Raw genomic sequence first — 18,529 nt, 5'->3', positions numbered from 1 at the left:
AAAAAAAAATTTCCTGTTTATTTTTATTTTAATAATGAGTTAGTAATCAACATACTTTTTTGAATTGCTAATACTTCTCACAGATAATTTAATTTTTAATTGTGTCTTTTATAAAGACAATAATTACTTCATTAATTTTTCATAAGTTATAAAATAATGAGTTTTTATGAAAAACAGATTTTTTAAATAAAAAAAAAATCAAATTGAATATTTCACTTTATTTTTTAATTCACTAATATTTGCTATATATTATACTTATCTTTCAAACAATCACATATACAAAGAAATCATAAAAAATTTCTTATACTATTTTCTTATGTACTAATAGTTTAATTAATCTATATTTTCTTAATTCAAAATTTGATTTCAATAATAGGGTATATATTTCATTTTTAAGAAACGGAGATTAGAAATTATATTGAAACTGATGATAAACTGTTATTTTGTGTTGATGTTTTGATTTGATTTTTTTTTGTTTCTATGTTTGTCTCATTCTAAAATCTAGTTATTCTTTTTTTGGATAAACATTGTGGGTTCATGCCTGCCTCAAAAAATGGGGTTTTCACATTTTAAACTGGCTAGTTTGGTATGTGGGAACTGTTTTGAAGCTAGGATGTGGGGGATTATTATGATTGGAAGTGATAAGAAAGTGATTGATGTTGTTCTTGCGCTGTCAACGGTTTGGCTTAGTGTAGCATTGAATTCCTAAAGATATTGCGGTTGTGGATGTTCAGGGAAATGGGTTAACATACAGTGGCCAAGTGTGAGAATGAGCAGCAAGAGCTTGTGCGGTTAGCACAAATACTTTTTGATACAAAGATGCCAGCTGGTGAGACAGTTTTGCAACCTTTCTCAGATGACTCTTCAATTAAAAAGATCGCTGTTGAGGTAAGTAAAGCACCATAGATGTTGACTACGTAAAACAAGTTGTGTATGTGTTATATTTCCACTGGTAATAATAAATACCAAACTAACTTGAAAGTGTTCTTTGGTGGTAGACATTTCCAGAGGAACTGTTCTCTGTACTCCGAACAGTAGTTCTGTACTATTTTCTTATGTACCATAGATGTTGACTAAGTAAAAAAAAGAGTTGTGTGTTCTGTTCTACAGGTTATAAATAATACCAACCTAACTTGAAAGTGTTTATTGGTGGTAGGCATTTTCAAAGTGATTCCTATACGAACTATGGTGATCTTATATAAATCTGTAATGCATACACGTTGCTTACTCTTTCAAGCACTTATGTACTGAACTAAAATCACCAGTTCCACTTGGTAAGCCTTGTAACGCACTACAAGATTGTTGGATACACGTAACAGAAAAATCAAAACCATATTCCACTTAAAAGGTTTGAACTAATATAACCAATTCCACTTGGTAAGCGTCTAAATAATAGAGACAAAGCAAAAAATCGTCAGAAAGTTCTGAGTTTTGTTTTTGTTTTGAGTTTGTTTCTACCTAACTAAGACGAGGTCGTTTAGTTGGTCTAAGTTAGTAATAACTTATCTTCGCAGTTACGCCAGTCTGAATTAGTAAAAGCTAAAAGCTCATTTTTGGCTAAAATAGTCGTTGTTTATGTAGTAATTCAAATTGTATCAAAACCAATCCCCATAGTACATGTAGGAATTGTTACAGACTTGTGGCCTCATTAAGATGAGTCTATTCAAAACTGATGTTTGACTGTAAAATAACAATAACTGCTGAGGCTGTTAATAACCTCATCTCTTCTTCTTTGCAATGCCGCCTCCCTTTCTAGAGCTACTACTAGCCTCAGGTCCTTCTGCTTCTTCAGCTTTTTGCTCTGCCTCAAGTATTGCCAACTGCAAATTGTACATTCAACCATTATTATCACACATCACCATAACTCTGGCCAGGCTTTACACGATTTAAAGAGAAGAAACAGTGAGAGACTGATGTCATGTGATAAAACTCTCACCTCATCTAGAATTGGTTTGAGTTCTAGATACCGAGATTCCGCTAGATCAAAACCATCCTTCCGGAGCTCCTACAATGCCAATTACATGTGAATCATATAATGTCATGACTTATGACAAGGACAGAACAATGTTGCTACAAGATGGAAGAATATACCTTGCCGGTATGTTGGGTATGCTCATAGGCAGCCATTTGCCAGTACATATTTGTGCGCTTATAGAAATCCTTCAAAGTTTCTCCAGGCTTTTCAAAGACAAACAACATGACCAAATTAGTTGAGCTTCAAACATAATCTCCTCTCAGAAAACGAAAAAAAAAAAAAAAAGCCAAAGCAAATTTTACCACTGGGGTTCTCTGTGAATCTGAGAGTCCTAAATTAGCTCTAATCTGTTCTATCCGAGCTCGTTTCTCTTTTCTTCGAAGGGACTTTCCTTCTCCTTTTATCATTGCAACAACTTCTCCTACTTTCACTGATCCATCAACATCCATTGCCTAAGATTTAATATAACCAAATGAAGTCAAATATAGCCACAGAGTAGACTCACTCCAGATTCAAAGCCAACGAGAGAGAGGGATAAACAAGCTATGAGAAGAAGGAAAGGCAAAACCATATAGTACCTCTACTTCTTCATCGTCATCTTCATCATCAGACTCTTCACTGGTTCCTTCATCTTCACTATCATCTTCATCCTCGTCTTCGTCCCCTTCTTCGTCATCTGAGACTTCCACCCACTCAGTTTCAGTCGCCTGTTGTAAAGGACATACCAAGAAACTTATTGTCTGGAAAGTATTTTATCAATCGAATATCAAAAGACAGAAAAATGAAGATTGGTGTCAAACAAACCGGTATGATACACTTCCACTCGTCAAGTTTGCTAAGATTGAGCGAATACAAATCATCAAGAGTAACTTCTTTATCTTTTATCTCCATCATACCACCATATATGTATAAGGTATCCTTCCCAACGACCATACAAGAATTGATACGTCCACATGGTTTTACAACCTGCAAGGAAATAAATGCAACGATTTACAAGATGACACCAATGCTGGTAACTGAAGGTACACAATGTTAATGAATTTTGTGAAAACAAACCTCCTCTGAGACTGAAACTTGTGGATCTAGTCTAGCTTTTGCTTTCTGTAGACCCTTACTTTTATCAGACTCAGCATTAGAACTATTTTTATCAACAGTTAGACCTGCTGCCATACGTTCAGATATCCCATCCGAAGAGCCTACTCCATCGCTTTGCTCAATCATGGCCGATGATTCATCTTCTTCTGCTGAATCCATCTCATCATCATTATTAGATGCCACAGGTTTTGCCTCTATACTCTTCTTTGCCTGTAAAAAAGGAAGATCAGTTTTCTACTTATTTGAAACGTCTTAACCATAAGGCTCCCACGGGATAAAAGTTGAACAATGGATGCAAAAGAAACACTAGCTGGTTTTTGTCTGTACAGGTAAATACAGCACGCAGCAAAAACTATAGTAGATGCAGTCATACCTTATCTTTTGATGATTTTTCTTTTCGTAACTCTATTGGGTACCTGAACTCCACAGAAACTGATAGTCAGTGATACAAAATGAAAAACTAACGAACCTCAACATATTTTTAAGAACTAAGCATCTCAAAATAGCTAAAACTTTTACAACCTTCAGGAGCAAAATTTAAATAGCAAAAAGTACATTTGAGAAAAAACTTCATAGTTTCCATGCTCATAATGACATCAATTGAATTCTTACCAGCGACGATTATCTAACTGGAAGCCATAGAGTTCATTTAAGAATAAACTCATCATTACATCACCTGCCAAACAATTACAGAGGTCAATAATTCAACTTCTAGATTCTGATATACAAAAATGACACTAGGAAACCATTTCCTGACCTTCCATTTCCATGTCCACGACACCCCCAAACAGCAAAGCACGCTTTTTGTGGACACATACCGAAAATCCAGCACGGGAGCTAGGAGGCATCCCAATTTTCTTCACCTAAGTACAGCAAGAATCATTACATTACAACGAAAGATAATAGTTAAAACAACTGGGTTGTTAAAACTTCTAATTGATAGAAATTACAAAACATAAATGAACTACTAAGTGTTGGTATTAATCTTCCGGTGATACTAGTTTTATCATGTAAAGAGTATAAGAAGTAACTCGAAAAGTGATGCCATCTAGAGTTACATACTTTGTTCCATTCCCAAGTCCTGGGATCAAGAGACCACAAATCTGCATGAACAATTCCTTTCTCAGAGCTCTTCTCGGATGAGACTTCTTTTGAATAACCACCATATAAGTATATCTGCAACATGAAAGGATTTCCTATAAATAAATGGTTATGCTTGGACTTGAAGAATATGATATAGACATGTGAATTGTAAACTGACCTCATCTTGATAAACAAAAAACTGGAAGCCGCTTCTAGCTGTAGGCCACATGGCACCAGGCTTAGGTTTGATTTCTTGCCACTATCAAAAGAGACAACAAACATATTCACTAAAAGGTGTAGAGAGTTCCAGAGAGCTAAGAATTGAAATGGGATGGAAACTTCTGCAACGGAAGGTAGGTTTACCTTGTATTGGTCCAGGTCAAACACATAGAGATCATTGTAATACCTGCCAACGAGAAGTGGATAGCAGAGACCAACTTATCAAAATGTTACATCAAATAAAAGCTTAGAGAAAACATATGTTCAATCACATTAATGTCCTAATTCAGTTGGAGCTACTAGAAGAGGTTTACATGGTCTATTCTCATTTATTAAGAGATGACACTAAGATCCTAATATACTTCTAACGGAATGAATAAATTACTACCTTACTTCACGTAAAGTGTCATAGAAGCCACCAAAAATTATAATCTTGTGTTTGTATAATACCTGGAAAAATAAAGTAATATGTAAAGAAAAGCAAGATACGAACTTAACGGGATAGTTACTAGAAGGAAGGCAATAATTGATTGACTATGGAATTACAACTCCACTAAGCAGAACAAAAAATGCTATCCATTCATCACAGAAGATAAGTTTGAAAATTAAGCAGAAAACAGGAGACAACCTTTCCAGATTCCCACCATTAATGTATAAACTACAAGAAAAAGTGTGAACAGTCCCTACAGTCTTAAATATCTAATAACTCAGTGCTTGCTAATTCGACGTACTGCCAAAGTCTGGATATTGCTGTTTCAGCTAGAAGGAGAGTATTGTATACAAAGTCTGACTCTATCTACTTATTCCAGCAGTATGTTAGCAACAAACATTGTTTAGTTTTTAGACACATTGGTCAGGATGCATCAAAGACTTACCATACGATGACCAGAACGTGGACTAGGACATCCCTTCAAATTTAACTGCTCCCATTGGTTAGTTTTCACGTCCAGCATCCAAAAGTCCTATAAATTAAACCCAAGGTTAAAGTGTTAAACGATGAGAAAAAAAAGAGATGGTAAGAGACTGGCAAAACACAGCAATATACTACTCACCTTGTAGTGGTGGAACCGCTCTTGATTTGGAGATGTAAACTCACCACCTAATCAATAAAAAAAGGAGCATACATATATGGACTGAAATGAATGAAAATACAAAAAGAATCATTCAATGTTATTTATCTACCAAATATGTAGAGATAATTCTTCCAAGCAACTGCCTGATGAGAGCTACGAGGAGGTGGACTATTGGGGCTTGAAACTAACTTCCACTCCTGCTTATCGACATCATATCGGTAGAGATCACCATAAACATATGTCTGCATTCACATGGAAGACATATTAATTACAAGATTAGATAATCACACGCTCCTCAACAAGGGTTATAAAAACTAACATAAACAAAACATTGTGCAACCAAAATTTGAAAGCTAACCTTCTGGCCATTATAAAATTCACCACCATAGAGTATCAACTCAGTCTCTTTCAAAGGATTTATGGTAAGCTGCATAAATAATCATCAATCAGCACAGATTTTGGAAAAATTCAAAAGCGTTAGATCAAAAAAAGTTTCAATCTTTCAAAAACAAAAACAAAACAGAGTAAGAGAGCCTAACCGAGCAGTTTGACCTAGGAGATGGTGCTGGGACATTTTCCTCAACATGGACCTCTTTCTTCTTAGCCTCCTCCTTTTGTATGCTCAACTGGTAAACAACAACATAATACAAAAATGTTACATTTTTGTTGTTGGTTGCAATTTTTCAGCTAAATAAGTATCTTTAAATCAGTATATGTACTCCATAAAACTAAGAACAGAGCAAAACCCAACACACTCATGATTCCTAAGCAGAGCTTAAAACAATACACAAAACCCAATAAGAATCTAAAGGGAGAGAGAGTAAAAAATTACGAGGATGGCGTCGATGTCGTCTTCAGGAGAGAGCTTTTTGCCTTCTCGACGAGCTTTCTTCTCCTCTGCTTTGGCGGTTTTTCTCTCGGTTTTCTCCTTTCCTTTACCAGGTTTCTTCGTCTTCTTCCCCATAATTGTGAGCTTTAGGAATGGAGGAGGAGGCTGAGAGAAACGAAGAAGAAGAGCGATAGATTACAAAATTTACAATGGAAGTAGCCCTTTCTTCTCTTCTACAGTTCAACTAAAAGGAAGACGAAGACGAGTAACATCCTGGACCAGGCCCATCTCCCTATATTACCGAGGAAAAATTAAAGGCCCATTCTGTTTCATTTCTAAATTTTAAAGTGAATTGTGTGGGTTACCTTAAAATCTTTCTTTTTCAAATATGGCAAATGGTTGCCGGCTACACACACTCACACAGCTTACGAAACTGCAATGCCCTAAGATTCCGGACAAGTACGAGGATGAGGATCACTTACATTACATCTAATGACTTGATGACTGTGTGCTTTGCAGATTCGTTTACTAGAGGATTGAGCCAAATGCTCAACCTTTATAAGATTCCCTTCATAATGATAAACTAAATAACTTCAGTCAACCAAGAAAACAAGAAAAGCAAACCCATTTTCCATGAAAAAATACATAAGCTAATTTAAATTTGTATCCTACAGAAAAAAATCAAAAAAAGAATTGCTTCTTGTCCAAAGAACAACACTCCATGTTAGCTTATATGGCGGGAATATTTAATGATTACAACAAAAATCCAAAAAGAACCTTCTCAGATTCCTAAAATCGTCTTTCTAACAAAAATTGAAGGCCGAAGCAAAACCTTTGAAGCAAACTCAAAGGTACTAAACCAAACTTTTTGAGTTTTTAAAGCTAATTTGTAAGGAATGAAACAGAAGCGATTAGCAAAACATCAAACACTTAGCAATTCATCACAACAACAAAACCCATTTCAACATCAACAAAATTGATCTGAATTTTAACAAAACCAAGATAAAATATTGCCTGGAAAAAAAAAGGACAACTAAAGCGTTCTAGTAAAGACAAGAAGAGTGTATCCCATCATTCTCATATATTAATGGGCACAAGACATCAATAAGGATTAACCTAATTGTATTCAAAAACAGTAGACACTTGAAAAGAGAGAGAAAAAAACAAACAACGAAACCAAATCCACACAAGACAAAAGTAACTTGGGATATTTATTTGATTGATAGATATATTTCTTCCCAATGGATCTTGTCGATAGTCAATCAAGACAAGAAACCTTCCTCGAGAAAACACTCCTCAGTGGTGGTGGACTAGCTACTAGGATCTTGGTCAGGGATGAGAGCTTTAGTATAATGGCGTGGGCGGCATACATGATGCTCCTCAGCTACTTCTCCAATGTAAAAGCCATACCCACCATGGGCAGTCAAGCATCCAGTACGGTCATTGAAGGCTCTTCTAACTATAACCTTACGTACAACATGTTCACCAATCTCACCAACACGAGCCAACGCAAAGCCCTTAAACGTGATGTAGAGATAAACATTTGCAGCTGAGGCTTGGAGTGGCTCATCATCAAGTGTTTCCATTACAACTTTGATAATCTGCAACTGGGACAGCTCGCTCTCTGCAATCCTCCTGTCGTTTGCACAAAGGGCAAGTTCCAACTTAGGTTTACGTCGATGCTTTTCTCTTCTCTCGATTCGTTAGCGTTGGGTCGAAGGTTTGGTTTTATGATCATAAATTATATATGAGACCCTCCTAAAACGTCGGTTTAGTGGTTTGTGATGCTTTCGATCCAATGGGCTATTTTACCGGTTTGTTGGCATATGTTACTCAATAAAATCAAGGCATCTATGATTTCGGTTTATTCGCTTAAAGCGGTTCCGTTTTGGTTTTTGAAAACCCAACACACTCATGATTCCTAAGCTTAAAACAATACACAAAAAAAAAAAAACCCAATCAGAATCTGAAGGGAGAGAGAGTAAAAATTTACGAGAATGGCGTCGATGTCGTCTTCAGGAGAGAGCTTTTTGCCCTCTTGACGAGCTTTCTTCTCCTCTGCTTTGGCGGTTTTTCTCCTTTCCTTTACCAGGTTTCTTCGTCTTCTTCCCCATATTGTGAGCTTTAGGAATGGAGAAACGAAGAAGAGCGATGATTACAAATTTACCAATGGAAGTAGCCCTTTCTTCTCTTCTACAGTTCTACTAAAGGAAAACGAAGACGAGTAACATCCTGGACCAGGCCCATTTCCTTATATTATCGAGGGAACATCGAAGGCCCATTCCCTTTTTTTTCCTCTTAGTCTAGTCTGAGTGAAAAATTTTATAAGTGAATTATGTTACAAACGAATGATATATGCAACATTGTAAGAATTCTTTTTTTTTTTCTTTTTTTGTAAGAATTCTTTTTCACAAATGGAAACAACTATTGTCAACTACACCATGTATAACTCAGCATATAATCACACATCTACCTAAAATTGGATTTGCATAGTGATATATGCAGAAGCTAACATACTTATATTTATATGATAAATATTATAACCCATATTTATTGTCCCTACTCTCTCGATTTGACTTGGCATTTTTTAGTTAACGTTGTGGCTCAATTTATTAAAATTTTATTTTTTATACGTGATCATTTTATTGTTTATTGTTTCTGACAAATCAATTGGATTCCTCAAATTTTACATTTTCGTTTTTTTAGAGAATTAAATTCCAATATCTAAATATTTATAGAAATATATTAATTGTTTAAAACCTAATATCTATTTTAACATTTTTGTGCCACTTTTTTTTACAACCGATTTCCACAAATATCATTGTCTAAAACACTATTAATCAAAGTCATTAAGGTTAGTTCGGTAATTATAATTAACGGGTCGGTTCAATTTATTTTTTTACAACCCGAAATCAGTGATTTGGATCCTAATAACTACCGTTTGCAGAAAGAATATTGAAGATATCCCTCAGATATGGTAATATTCGATTTTACTAACTTAAGCCCCTTCAAAACAATTAAACAAAATTAGGTAATATTTTCCTAGATTACCATAACGAATATGACTAATTAATGATACCACAATAAATAAAATCGATTATGTACAACCACAACCTTTTAACATGAGTATATTGCAAGCATATTCTCATTTACAAGATCTTATAAACTTGCTCATCAAGATTGGGAAGTCCTTCTAATCCACCATCGAGCAAAACCCTACCATTTTCATAAACACTATAAATAATATTTCATTCTCATTACCTCTATAATTGGCCCTCTTTTGTTCACATGGGTTAGAGTAATTTTTCTACCCACGTCTGAAACAGTTGTTGTTTTTGAGATTCAATTCAAACTGATAGCTGTGGATTATGTTATTTTGATCTTATATTTTTAGCAACTTTTGTTGGTTAGAAATGTGTAATTGAATCTGGACTTATGTGTGTCATTGTAGCACTATGATGATTGATTTCTTACTCTTAAGAATTTACAATTCAATTTTGGTTTTTAGGCCCCAAAGAGTAGTCTAACTCTAAGGTGACTACCAAGAAGATGACTGCCGTAAGTGATTCTGTTTTGCTCTCTCTTAACATATAATATCATTCCTCTTATCTCTAGATTTGTTCTTAACTTCTGAAAATGTTTTTGATTTCAGTACAAAGTAACAAATCCTCTCTTTGAGAAGCGTCAGAAGCAGTTTGAGATTGGATGATCTCTCCAGATACATCAAATGGCTCAAGTCGAATCTATTATATCTTAATCCATATAATGACTAAAAAACTAAGTTGCTTAGTATACCATTTTATAATGGCAAAAGTGATAATATTAATATGATTTGAGTTTTTACAAACTATTTTTTAGTCTTTATTTGATAACATATACAATAAATATTTGCAAATAAAACGATATATATATATCAAACATTTTACAATCATATATAAAAGTATACTAAAATATTGTCGTGTACCAAAAGAATATTCTTATCTTTTATTATAAATATATCTAAAAATGCATAACATATTTAAATCATTTTCATCAGAATTTGGATATAAATAATATTCCAACAATAAATTACAAATATAACCTATAAAAAGGTTTTTAAATAACACCAGACAAGATAAAGGGACGAATTTGAAACGATATTAAAAAAAAATTAGCGGTATAACGTAACATATATATTTATATAATGATATAACATATACATTTCACTTCAAAGAAACCCAGTCTACTCATGATACAAAATCAAAAATTTTATATAGGTAAATAAAATACAAAACATTGTCCCGTGGTGTACCACGGGATAAATTCTAGTAATAGAATTAACCTTGAATCGACTTTTTTCATTCTCCACAACATAAGATCTCTTACATCTTTTTCTTTTTGATTAGTTTTAGCTGTTCAAGTTTATTGAATTTCTGGGCTGAATTATTGTTAATTCTCAACCCCTATCTTTTTTTTTCAACCTAACATTAAAATAAATTAAAAAGTGACTCCAAGGTTGGTTGCCCAAACTAGAGCAAAAGAGTTTACAAATGAGACTTCAGAAGGTAAAGGTCTAGAAGATCGAGCAAGACAATCTGCTCGGACGTTTGACGTTCGCGGGATCTGGGTCAGGATGAAAGAGGAGTAAGATGATCTGAGGGAGTGGAAATCTTCCAATAAATGCGAAAATGCTGGCCAGTCATCCAGAGCCTGCACCATCGCCACCAGTTCAGCGCTATCTGACTCGAAATTTTGACAAATCAATCCCCGCTGCCCGAAATTCTCAACCCCTATCTTTTGATTGTGTTTCTAGAATTCTCTGTTCTTATGTAGATTGAAACTACTATTAATATATTTTAATTGGGTTTCATTAATAATTTTTAAAAATACCACTGAAATGTAAAAGAGAGGTGGATACAATGGCTATTAAGAAATTTTTATGAAACTACTACCAAACAAGTCTGCTAAAATTAATATTAGAGTTCTGCTACAATACACCAGACTTAACTAAAGTCTAGATTACTCCGCAGACTAGCTATAAGTCTGCTTAATATATTTTTAAAGTCTACAAAAAATGCGAAAACTTTATCGAAGTATATGAATCTCCGCAGACTAACTATAAGTCTGCTTAATATATTTTTGAAGTCTATCGAAAATCCAAAGACTTTACTAAAGTCTATGATTCTTCGCAGAGTAATTATAAGTCTGACTAATATATTTTTGAAGTCTACCAAAAATGCAAAGACTTAACTAAAGTTTAGTTTATAGAACTATGCAGACCTATAAGTCTGTTAAATTATATTTTTGAAGTCTACAAACAAATTACCAAAGATTTTTGAAGATTTTTCTTTTTAAAAATATTTCCTTTTTCATTTGATTCCCTTATTAAATGATTTCCTTTATTGATTTTCTTTTGTCAATTATTTCCTTTTTAATTTTTTTAAAAAAAATAATTTTCTGAATATTTAGTATTGTATGTGTGATTTTTACAATATTTATCTAGTTAAGAAGAAAAATGAGTAATATATGCAAGGGTAATATAATAAAAATGTGCTATACTAATATTTTAAAATCTTGATAGGTTAGTTTAGTTGTTTCTAATAAATTGTAGGTTATCGTAGCAAATCTCCCTTTTTTGTCTTCCAAACTTATCCCCTATATATTAATAGAGAAGCATTCTTAAGAAAATGTTGATGTGTCGTTGCTAGAGAGCTCGAGACACCAATAAATTTATTGCTCTCATTTTTTTGGATATTTACACATAATTACTATTGAATGATTAAGGAATATTCCTTTTCAATTAATTAAAAAAATCATACATTTTAATTTTAAAATATATTTTAATCATTTTTATAACATATTTAATTACTATAACATTATTAGATCTAAAATATTTTCAAAACTCGACTTTATTCACTTATTAAAAAAAACTGATTACTATTCACATATTTAAAATTTCTAAAATAAAATTATCACAATAATCATTATTATATGACTTATTTAATGCCATTGATATAATATTTCATGGGTGAAACATATTCTTACACCAAAAAAAATTAAACAAAATAAAAAATCTTGCATATAATGAACAAAGAGCAGATTATATATATAGTTGATACATCGTAGTTTGATCTAAACATATTCTCACAGGTTATATATTTTGTTTTTACACAAACAAATTGATCCTCGAAAATAACTTTACTTGTAACATTAAATTTATCTGCATAGATTTATCCCCCACATAGTGCAGGTTGTTACCTAGTTTGTTATTAATGTTGAAAAGGACAAAAATATCGGCTCAAATCGAGAGATAATAAGTAATGATTATGGTGTTTATATAATTTATATGTAGTTCAGTTATGTCATTATGCAGATTTGATACGTATGTTGTATGTATGGATAAATTAACTTATTAAAGATGTGTGTGACCAAGTGTTGGATTATATTTAGTGTATGTGACAATTATTTTTCTAAGAAATATTGACACTAGACCAAAGGTGTTTCTAACTCATGATAACTTTGAATTATTTTTTTAATTATAATTTTAGGATTTCATTCTCAAATCAAAAAAGTTTTAAAATAAATAAAAAAAATAAGAAAATTATTAAGAGAACTATATTCAAATCATTGTGAATTTTCACAATTTAAATAGAATAACAATAATATCGGCAATCAATACCCAAAATACTTCTAGATAAAACATTTTGATGATAATATGTGTCCAATAAATTATGTATGCTACAATCTCTTCTAATCATCTAACTAACATGTAATTTGTTATACTATCTTGCAAATGATAGTGTGAAAATGTCAAGTCCTCTAATTTCTTGGAGAATTACATCAAACTATTGAGGGTTTCTACTTGGTTGACTCAATCAACGAACCAATGATTCGATCAGAAACTACAAAACTACAAAATATATGTATATATATATATATACGAAGAAGGTTGTTTTGTTGGTAAATTATTTTGTTCCAGTATCAAATTTTATCAAAATAATTAGGCCATACATATTATTAAAATCTTCATGAAAACTGTGGAAATGGATCGCATGGAACATGTCATGCTAATATATAATTTCAAGTGATGATTTTTTTAGCAATCTCGTAGTTATTAGATCCGGATGATAAATTATATAATGGTCAAAAATGTTGTTAATTTTATACTTGCAATTCTCGTAAATATCCTCGTAAGAGTAATATGAGTGAACAATCATTGAGGATGCATTTTTCTCTAATGATTTATTTTGTCTGTTGGATTTTTCAGATTTATGAGTGATAATCTCTTTCCATTTCTTTTTAATTGGCTATGTTAATATATAAAGTCAATATTCAATCTTTTGAAGTAATGAATTTGATAAAAAGTCCAGTATTTTTATGTATTTAATTAGAAATTTTCATTATTCCTAATGATATAAATAAGTATTCAACATCAATAAAGCTTAGTTGAAGAACAATGGTCATATATCAAGATTAATGTACTTGTGATGTACTAGTATTGTTTTGAGCTTAACTTGTTGTTTTATTTAGAAGATTTTTTATTAATAATGTAGATAGTCTAAGCCATATATAAATGATAAAAAAATAGTTTTATTATCACACATATATACCGTAAACTATTAACTAAATGCAACATATTATTTAAAATACTTACACATATGTAAACTATATTATTTTATTATCTATTCGATAGTGTGTTGTTTTTTTTTTGTCAACAAAAGATTAGCTCAAACGAGCCAATGCGACGGGAAATTGTTTACATACAGAACATTATGCGGAGAAGTACGCGCTTGGCGTGCCAAAGAGTCCGCTTTTACATTTGCATTTCTAGAAATTAAAAATAAGGAAAAAGAAGAGAATTCCTCCCTGTCCATCTTGATATCATCGAGGTATGTTGAGAACGCCGGCCAGTCATGTGGCGAAGACACCATCTTCACCAAATCAGAGCAGTCTGAATAAAACGCCACATTACGGTAATCATGTCCGATCATGCAACGCATAGCCCAAATGAAAGCTTCGACTTCAGCGTGTAAAAGGGAAAGACTTCGTCGAAAATTAGTAGCTCCATAATGTGTTGTTATTCTAGTTAAATTTGATGTTAAAATTAGTTGTTTATTTATTAGAAATAGAAAACAAAACACAAAAGTCAAAAATGTTACAATAGTCAAATCGATCATATGGCACCATACATATGTCTTATGGTATTTTCACACAACATTATATATGATTCTTTTAATTTGTGTTCATACACATATATTTTCATACAATATACATCAAACAAATAAATTATATCAAGGCATATTAATGTTAAAAGTCAATGAAAACTAAATGTTTTAGGTTATGTTATTTGATTTTTTAAACCCTCAAAGATAACTTCTATCTTTTTGGGTTTTTTTTTTTTTCACTCATTAATTTTAATTTATAGTGCTAATTTCATACTAATAGTTTCATCTTTAGAGGAATTAGTTAGATGGTATTAAATTATATTATTTTCTATATTTCATTTTCAGTTGAATATGATTTCTTTTTGGGATCATTTTTCATTTTGCTTAAATCACAAAGACCAAAACTTTTTTAATTAAGTTCTTTTTGTTTTCAAAAACCTCAAATCTTAAATAAAATAAATATTATATTGATCTTTACATATTTATCGATTGGATCAAAAAACAAAATAGACTTTATAAATAGAGTTTATAGACTTTACAAAACAAAATAGACTTTCTTAATGGATAATTATATTGATCTTTAAATATTATTATATTGATCTTTATAAATTATTAAAAATGATACATGAATATGTGAGATAACCATAATAGATGAGAATTAGAGATGAATCTTTTCAACTTCATGACCTTATTGTGTGGTGAATATTGTAGAAGAGTATGAAAAATAATGACTTATAAGATGCTAATCTAAAATAGACAATGGAGATAAAACCTTTAAAACATAAAAAACAATGTAAGAGATACATATCATACAAACTCTAAAACTAAAATTTAGAATTAAGCTTTTACAATGATATTTGAATTGATTTTTTAAAAATATACAACAACATTAACAAAAAAACACAAAAAAAAAGAAAAGAAAAGATTTGAGATATAGTGGAAGAAGATGAAAGAGTGAAAGAATGAGAGACTAAGAGAATAAGAGAATTGGTATTTATAGGAAGAGGAGTGATGGAAAATTATATTTAGAGAAATGAGAGTTACAATTCTAATTTATTATTTGTTTGAATACAATTGAGTGGAGAAACCTAGTTAATGTATAATTTATTTGTTTTCAGTTTTATATAAAAATGTGAGTTAAATGTCAAGATTAAATGTTTTTAAATTTGTGATTTTTAATAGAAATATTTTTTTTTATTTAAATTGAATTACCAAATAGACCAATAAGGAGAGAGTGAAACTTTACTTTTATATATGATTTTCAATTGCGACCTTATAATGCAATCGTATTCTCTAGGTCGGGACTGACGGAGCTCGAACCCGCAGCTTCCGCCTTGACAGGGCGGTGCTCTGACCGATGGAACTACAATCCCAGTTTTCAAATTATTCTTCTTGTCAACTTTCTTCTCATACGAAATTTCAAAAGAATGAAGTAAAGTCGTTGGACCAATAACCGCCAGGATAAATTCTGTGTGAGCGGGGCAAAGACACCTGTTTGTTTTCCGAGGATTCTACAGACAAAAACAAAATCGGTCACAAGGATAGACTTAGAAGATGACTGCATGATATCTTTCGAATAAATCATTTTTTAAAAAGGGTCATAATAAATGTCATATATTTATAAAATAATCATGAATAAACAATAATATCTGTGACAAATAGACGACGTGAAAATAAGATAAAGCCATTTCAAGATTATTATAGAGATAAGGATCACTACATATTGTTGTAATCTACATAATATTTAGGTTTATCATATATTCGTTATGTTTAGGATCTTTCTTGTATAAATACTTTTGTCAATCTATGAATACAAACACATTACACTTTTATTCATAATATGGTATCAGAGCTTAAAAACGATCTTTGATCTACAAAATTTTTCGCTTTGATCTTGCTTCCGCTTCTCTACATATTTTTTTCTCTCTTCTCTATTTTTTTCTATCATGTCTACTACTCCTACCTCTACGTCTACTTATACGTCTACTATCATGGAACAATCATCTTTGGAGACTTCCTATGCTCTACATCTATCCGATAATCCGGGTTCTCTTATCACACCAGTTTTACTTCGTGGTGATAATTATTCTGAATGGACAACTGAGCTTTGGAATTCTCTACAAGCTAAGCAGAAGATAGGGTTCATTGATGGTACGAGCACCAAACCGACCTCTAACCCTGATCTTGCCCGATGGATCTCCACCAATTCTATGATTGTGGGTTGGATACGCACTGCCATCAACCCACAAGTTCGTTCTACCGTTGCTCATGTTCCCGAGGCTTTCAAACTCTAGGAATCTCTCAAACGTCGGTTCTCCGTCAAGAACGGCATTCGTAAACATCTCTTGGAAGATGAAATTAACAACTGCAAACAGAACGGTCAATCCGTTCTTGAGTTATATGGTCGTCTCTCCAAACTTTGGGAAGAATTACAGACCTTTACCTCTACTACACCCTGCACTTGCACTGCCGCTCCTGAACTTGAGAAGGAACATGAAGATCGACGGGTTCATAAGTTTCTCTTTGGACTTGATGAGTCTCGCTTCAGCAACATACAGTCTCAGATCATTGATGAAGACCCCCTACATGACTTGAATATTGTCTACTCGCGTGTTATTCGTGCTGAGAAACATATCAACAACATGCGTGCGTCTGAAGTCAAGCACGATGCTGTTGGTTTTTCCGTTAAAACGGAACTTGCTCCTCTCTCTACTCCTCCTACGGTGTCTGTCATTACTACTCGAAGTCGTGATCCGAATCGTCTCTGCAGTCACTGCAAACGTAAGGGTCATGAAGCTTCGGAATGTTTTCTTCTACATGGCTATACTGATTGGTTCCTGGAACAAAAACGCTCTTCTTCCACTGCGGGACAGAGCACTCGGGGTCGCGGTCGTGGCCGTGTGAATGCACAGCATCTTCCACTGTCCACAACACACTTTCTCCTGTCCCTACTGATCAGATCTCAGCCCTCATCACCTTGCTTCAGAATCAACAGAGTCAACTATCTACGGAGAGATTATCTGGTAAAACCGCTCTTACTGATGTTATTATAGACATTGGGGTTTCCCACCACATGACAGGCGACTGGTCTTTGTTGCGCAATACTCTTGATATCACTCCTTCTGCGGTTACCTTTCCTGATGGAACTGCTTCTCGTGCTACAAAAATAGGAACATTACAATTGAATTTGGATCATTCATTGTCTAATGTTCAGAGCTGGCCAGGAGTACAAGCAGGGTAAGCAGGTGCTTGCGGCCGTCAGAACAAATAGCAATTAATCGGCCTGTTTTCTCAAAACTTTCTCTTGGTCTGGTGGTAAAAACAGTAGGTTTTTAGTGGCTTGCACCAGAGTTCGATTCTCAGCCTCTCTATTTCCTTGTTATTCAGCCATTTTTTTAAGGAAAAAATAGTTATAAAATTTTTAACAACATTTGTTGTATTTGGACTTGCGGCCCATAAATACTCAGCGCCGGCTCTGCTAATGTTCTCTATGTTCCCAACTTCACTTGCACTTTGATTTCAGTGTCTCGTCTTCTTAAACAAACCGGCTGCATTGCTATTTTTACTGATACTCTATGTGTTTTACAGGACCATTTTACAAGGACTCTGATTGGTGCCGGTGAAGAGCGAGAGGGGGTCTACTACTTCAAAGGTGTCAAGGTTGCACACGCTCATCAAGCTCGCAAGGGAACCATCTCTCCTTCGGTCTTATGGCATCGCCGTCTTGGTCATCCCTCCGACAAAGTTCTTTCTACGTTACCGGTTTTTGATAGTTTGAAAGTTGATTTTGAGGATACACATTCATGTGATATCTGTTTTCGTGCTAAACAAACACGTACTGTTTTTAATGAGAGTATTAATAAAGCTTCCAATCCTTTTGGCTTGATACACTGTGATGTTTGGGGTCCCTATCGCACTCTTTCTACCTGTGGAGCTGCTTATTTCTTAACCATTGTTGATGACTATTCTCGAGCTGTGTGGATTTATCTTATGTTAGCCAAGTCTGAGGTCAAAGGTTCAATACATAATTTTTGTGCCATGAGTGAAAAACAGTTTGGTCGACCCGTCAAAGCTGTTCGTACAGACAATGGGACAGAGTTTATGGCTCTCT

General features: G+C 33.2%; 1 protein-coding gene and 1 pseudogene across 1 annotated transcript; one reads left to right on the top strand and one right to left on the bottom strand.

The window, feature by feature from the left end:
- Positions 1-1,550: 1,550 nt before the first annotated feature.
- Positions 1,551-6,504, bottom strand: LOC104725033 (uncharacterized). Its single transcript, XM_010443631.3, has 20 exons — positions 6,278-6,504; positions 5,985-6,071; positions 5,804-5,872; positions 5,555-5,687; positions 5,425-5,471; positions 5,248-5,334; positions 4,761-4,822; positions 4,517-4,559; positions 4,332-4,412; positions 4,133-4,246; positions 3,828-3,933; positions 3,683-3,746; positions 3,444-3,486; positions 3,032-3,280; positions 2,780-2,941; positions 2,554-2,682; positions 2,278-2,427; positions 2,092-2,178; positions 1,937-2,005; positions 1,551-1,820 (listed from the first exon to the last, which is right to left on the bottom strand). Exons 1-20 carry the CDS (start codon positions 6,407-6,409, stop codon positions 1,719-1,721), a joined length of 2,016 nt encoding a protein of 671 aa, XP_010441933.1. The 5' UTR covers positions 6,410-6,504; the 3' UTR covers positions 1,551-1,718.
- A 9,860-nt stretch (positions 6,505-16,364) lies between these two features.
- Positions 16,365-18,041, top strand: LOC147948817 (uncharacterized; annotated as a pseudogene).
- Positions 18,042-18,529: the final 488 nt, after the last annotated feature.

This window comes from Camelina sativa, chromosome 2, assembly GCF_030686135.1.
Source record: "Camelina sativa cultivar CO46 ecotype springtype chromosome 2, ASM3068613v1".
Lineage (NCBI taxonomy): Eukaryota > Viridiplantae > Streptophyta > Magnoliopsida > Brassicales > Brassicaceae > Camelina > Camelina sativa.
The sequence above is the reverse complement of the archived record's forward strand: the minus strand, read 5'-3'. Positions and strand labels throughout refer to the sequence as shown.

Coding starts and splice junctions, on each gene's coding strand:
- LOC104725033 (XM_010443631.3), bottom strand. CDS start 6,409: ATGGGGAAGAAGACGAAGAAACCTGGTAAAGGAAAGGAGAAAACCGAG. Junction 3,934..4,132: donor GGACTTGGGAATGGAACAAA/GTATGTAACTCT, acceptor TGCTGTACTTAG/GTGAAGAAAATTGGGATGCC. Junction 2,683..2,779: donor AGTGGAAGTGTATCATACCG/GTTTGTTTGACA, acceptor CCTTTACAACAG/GCGACTGAAACTGAGTGGGT.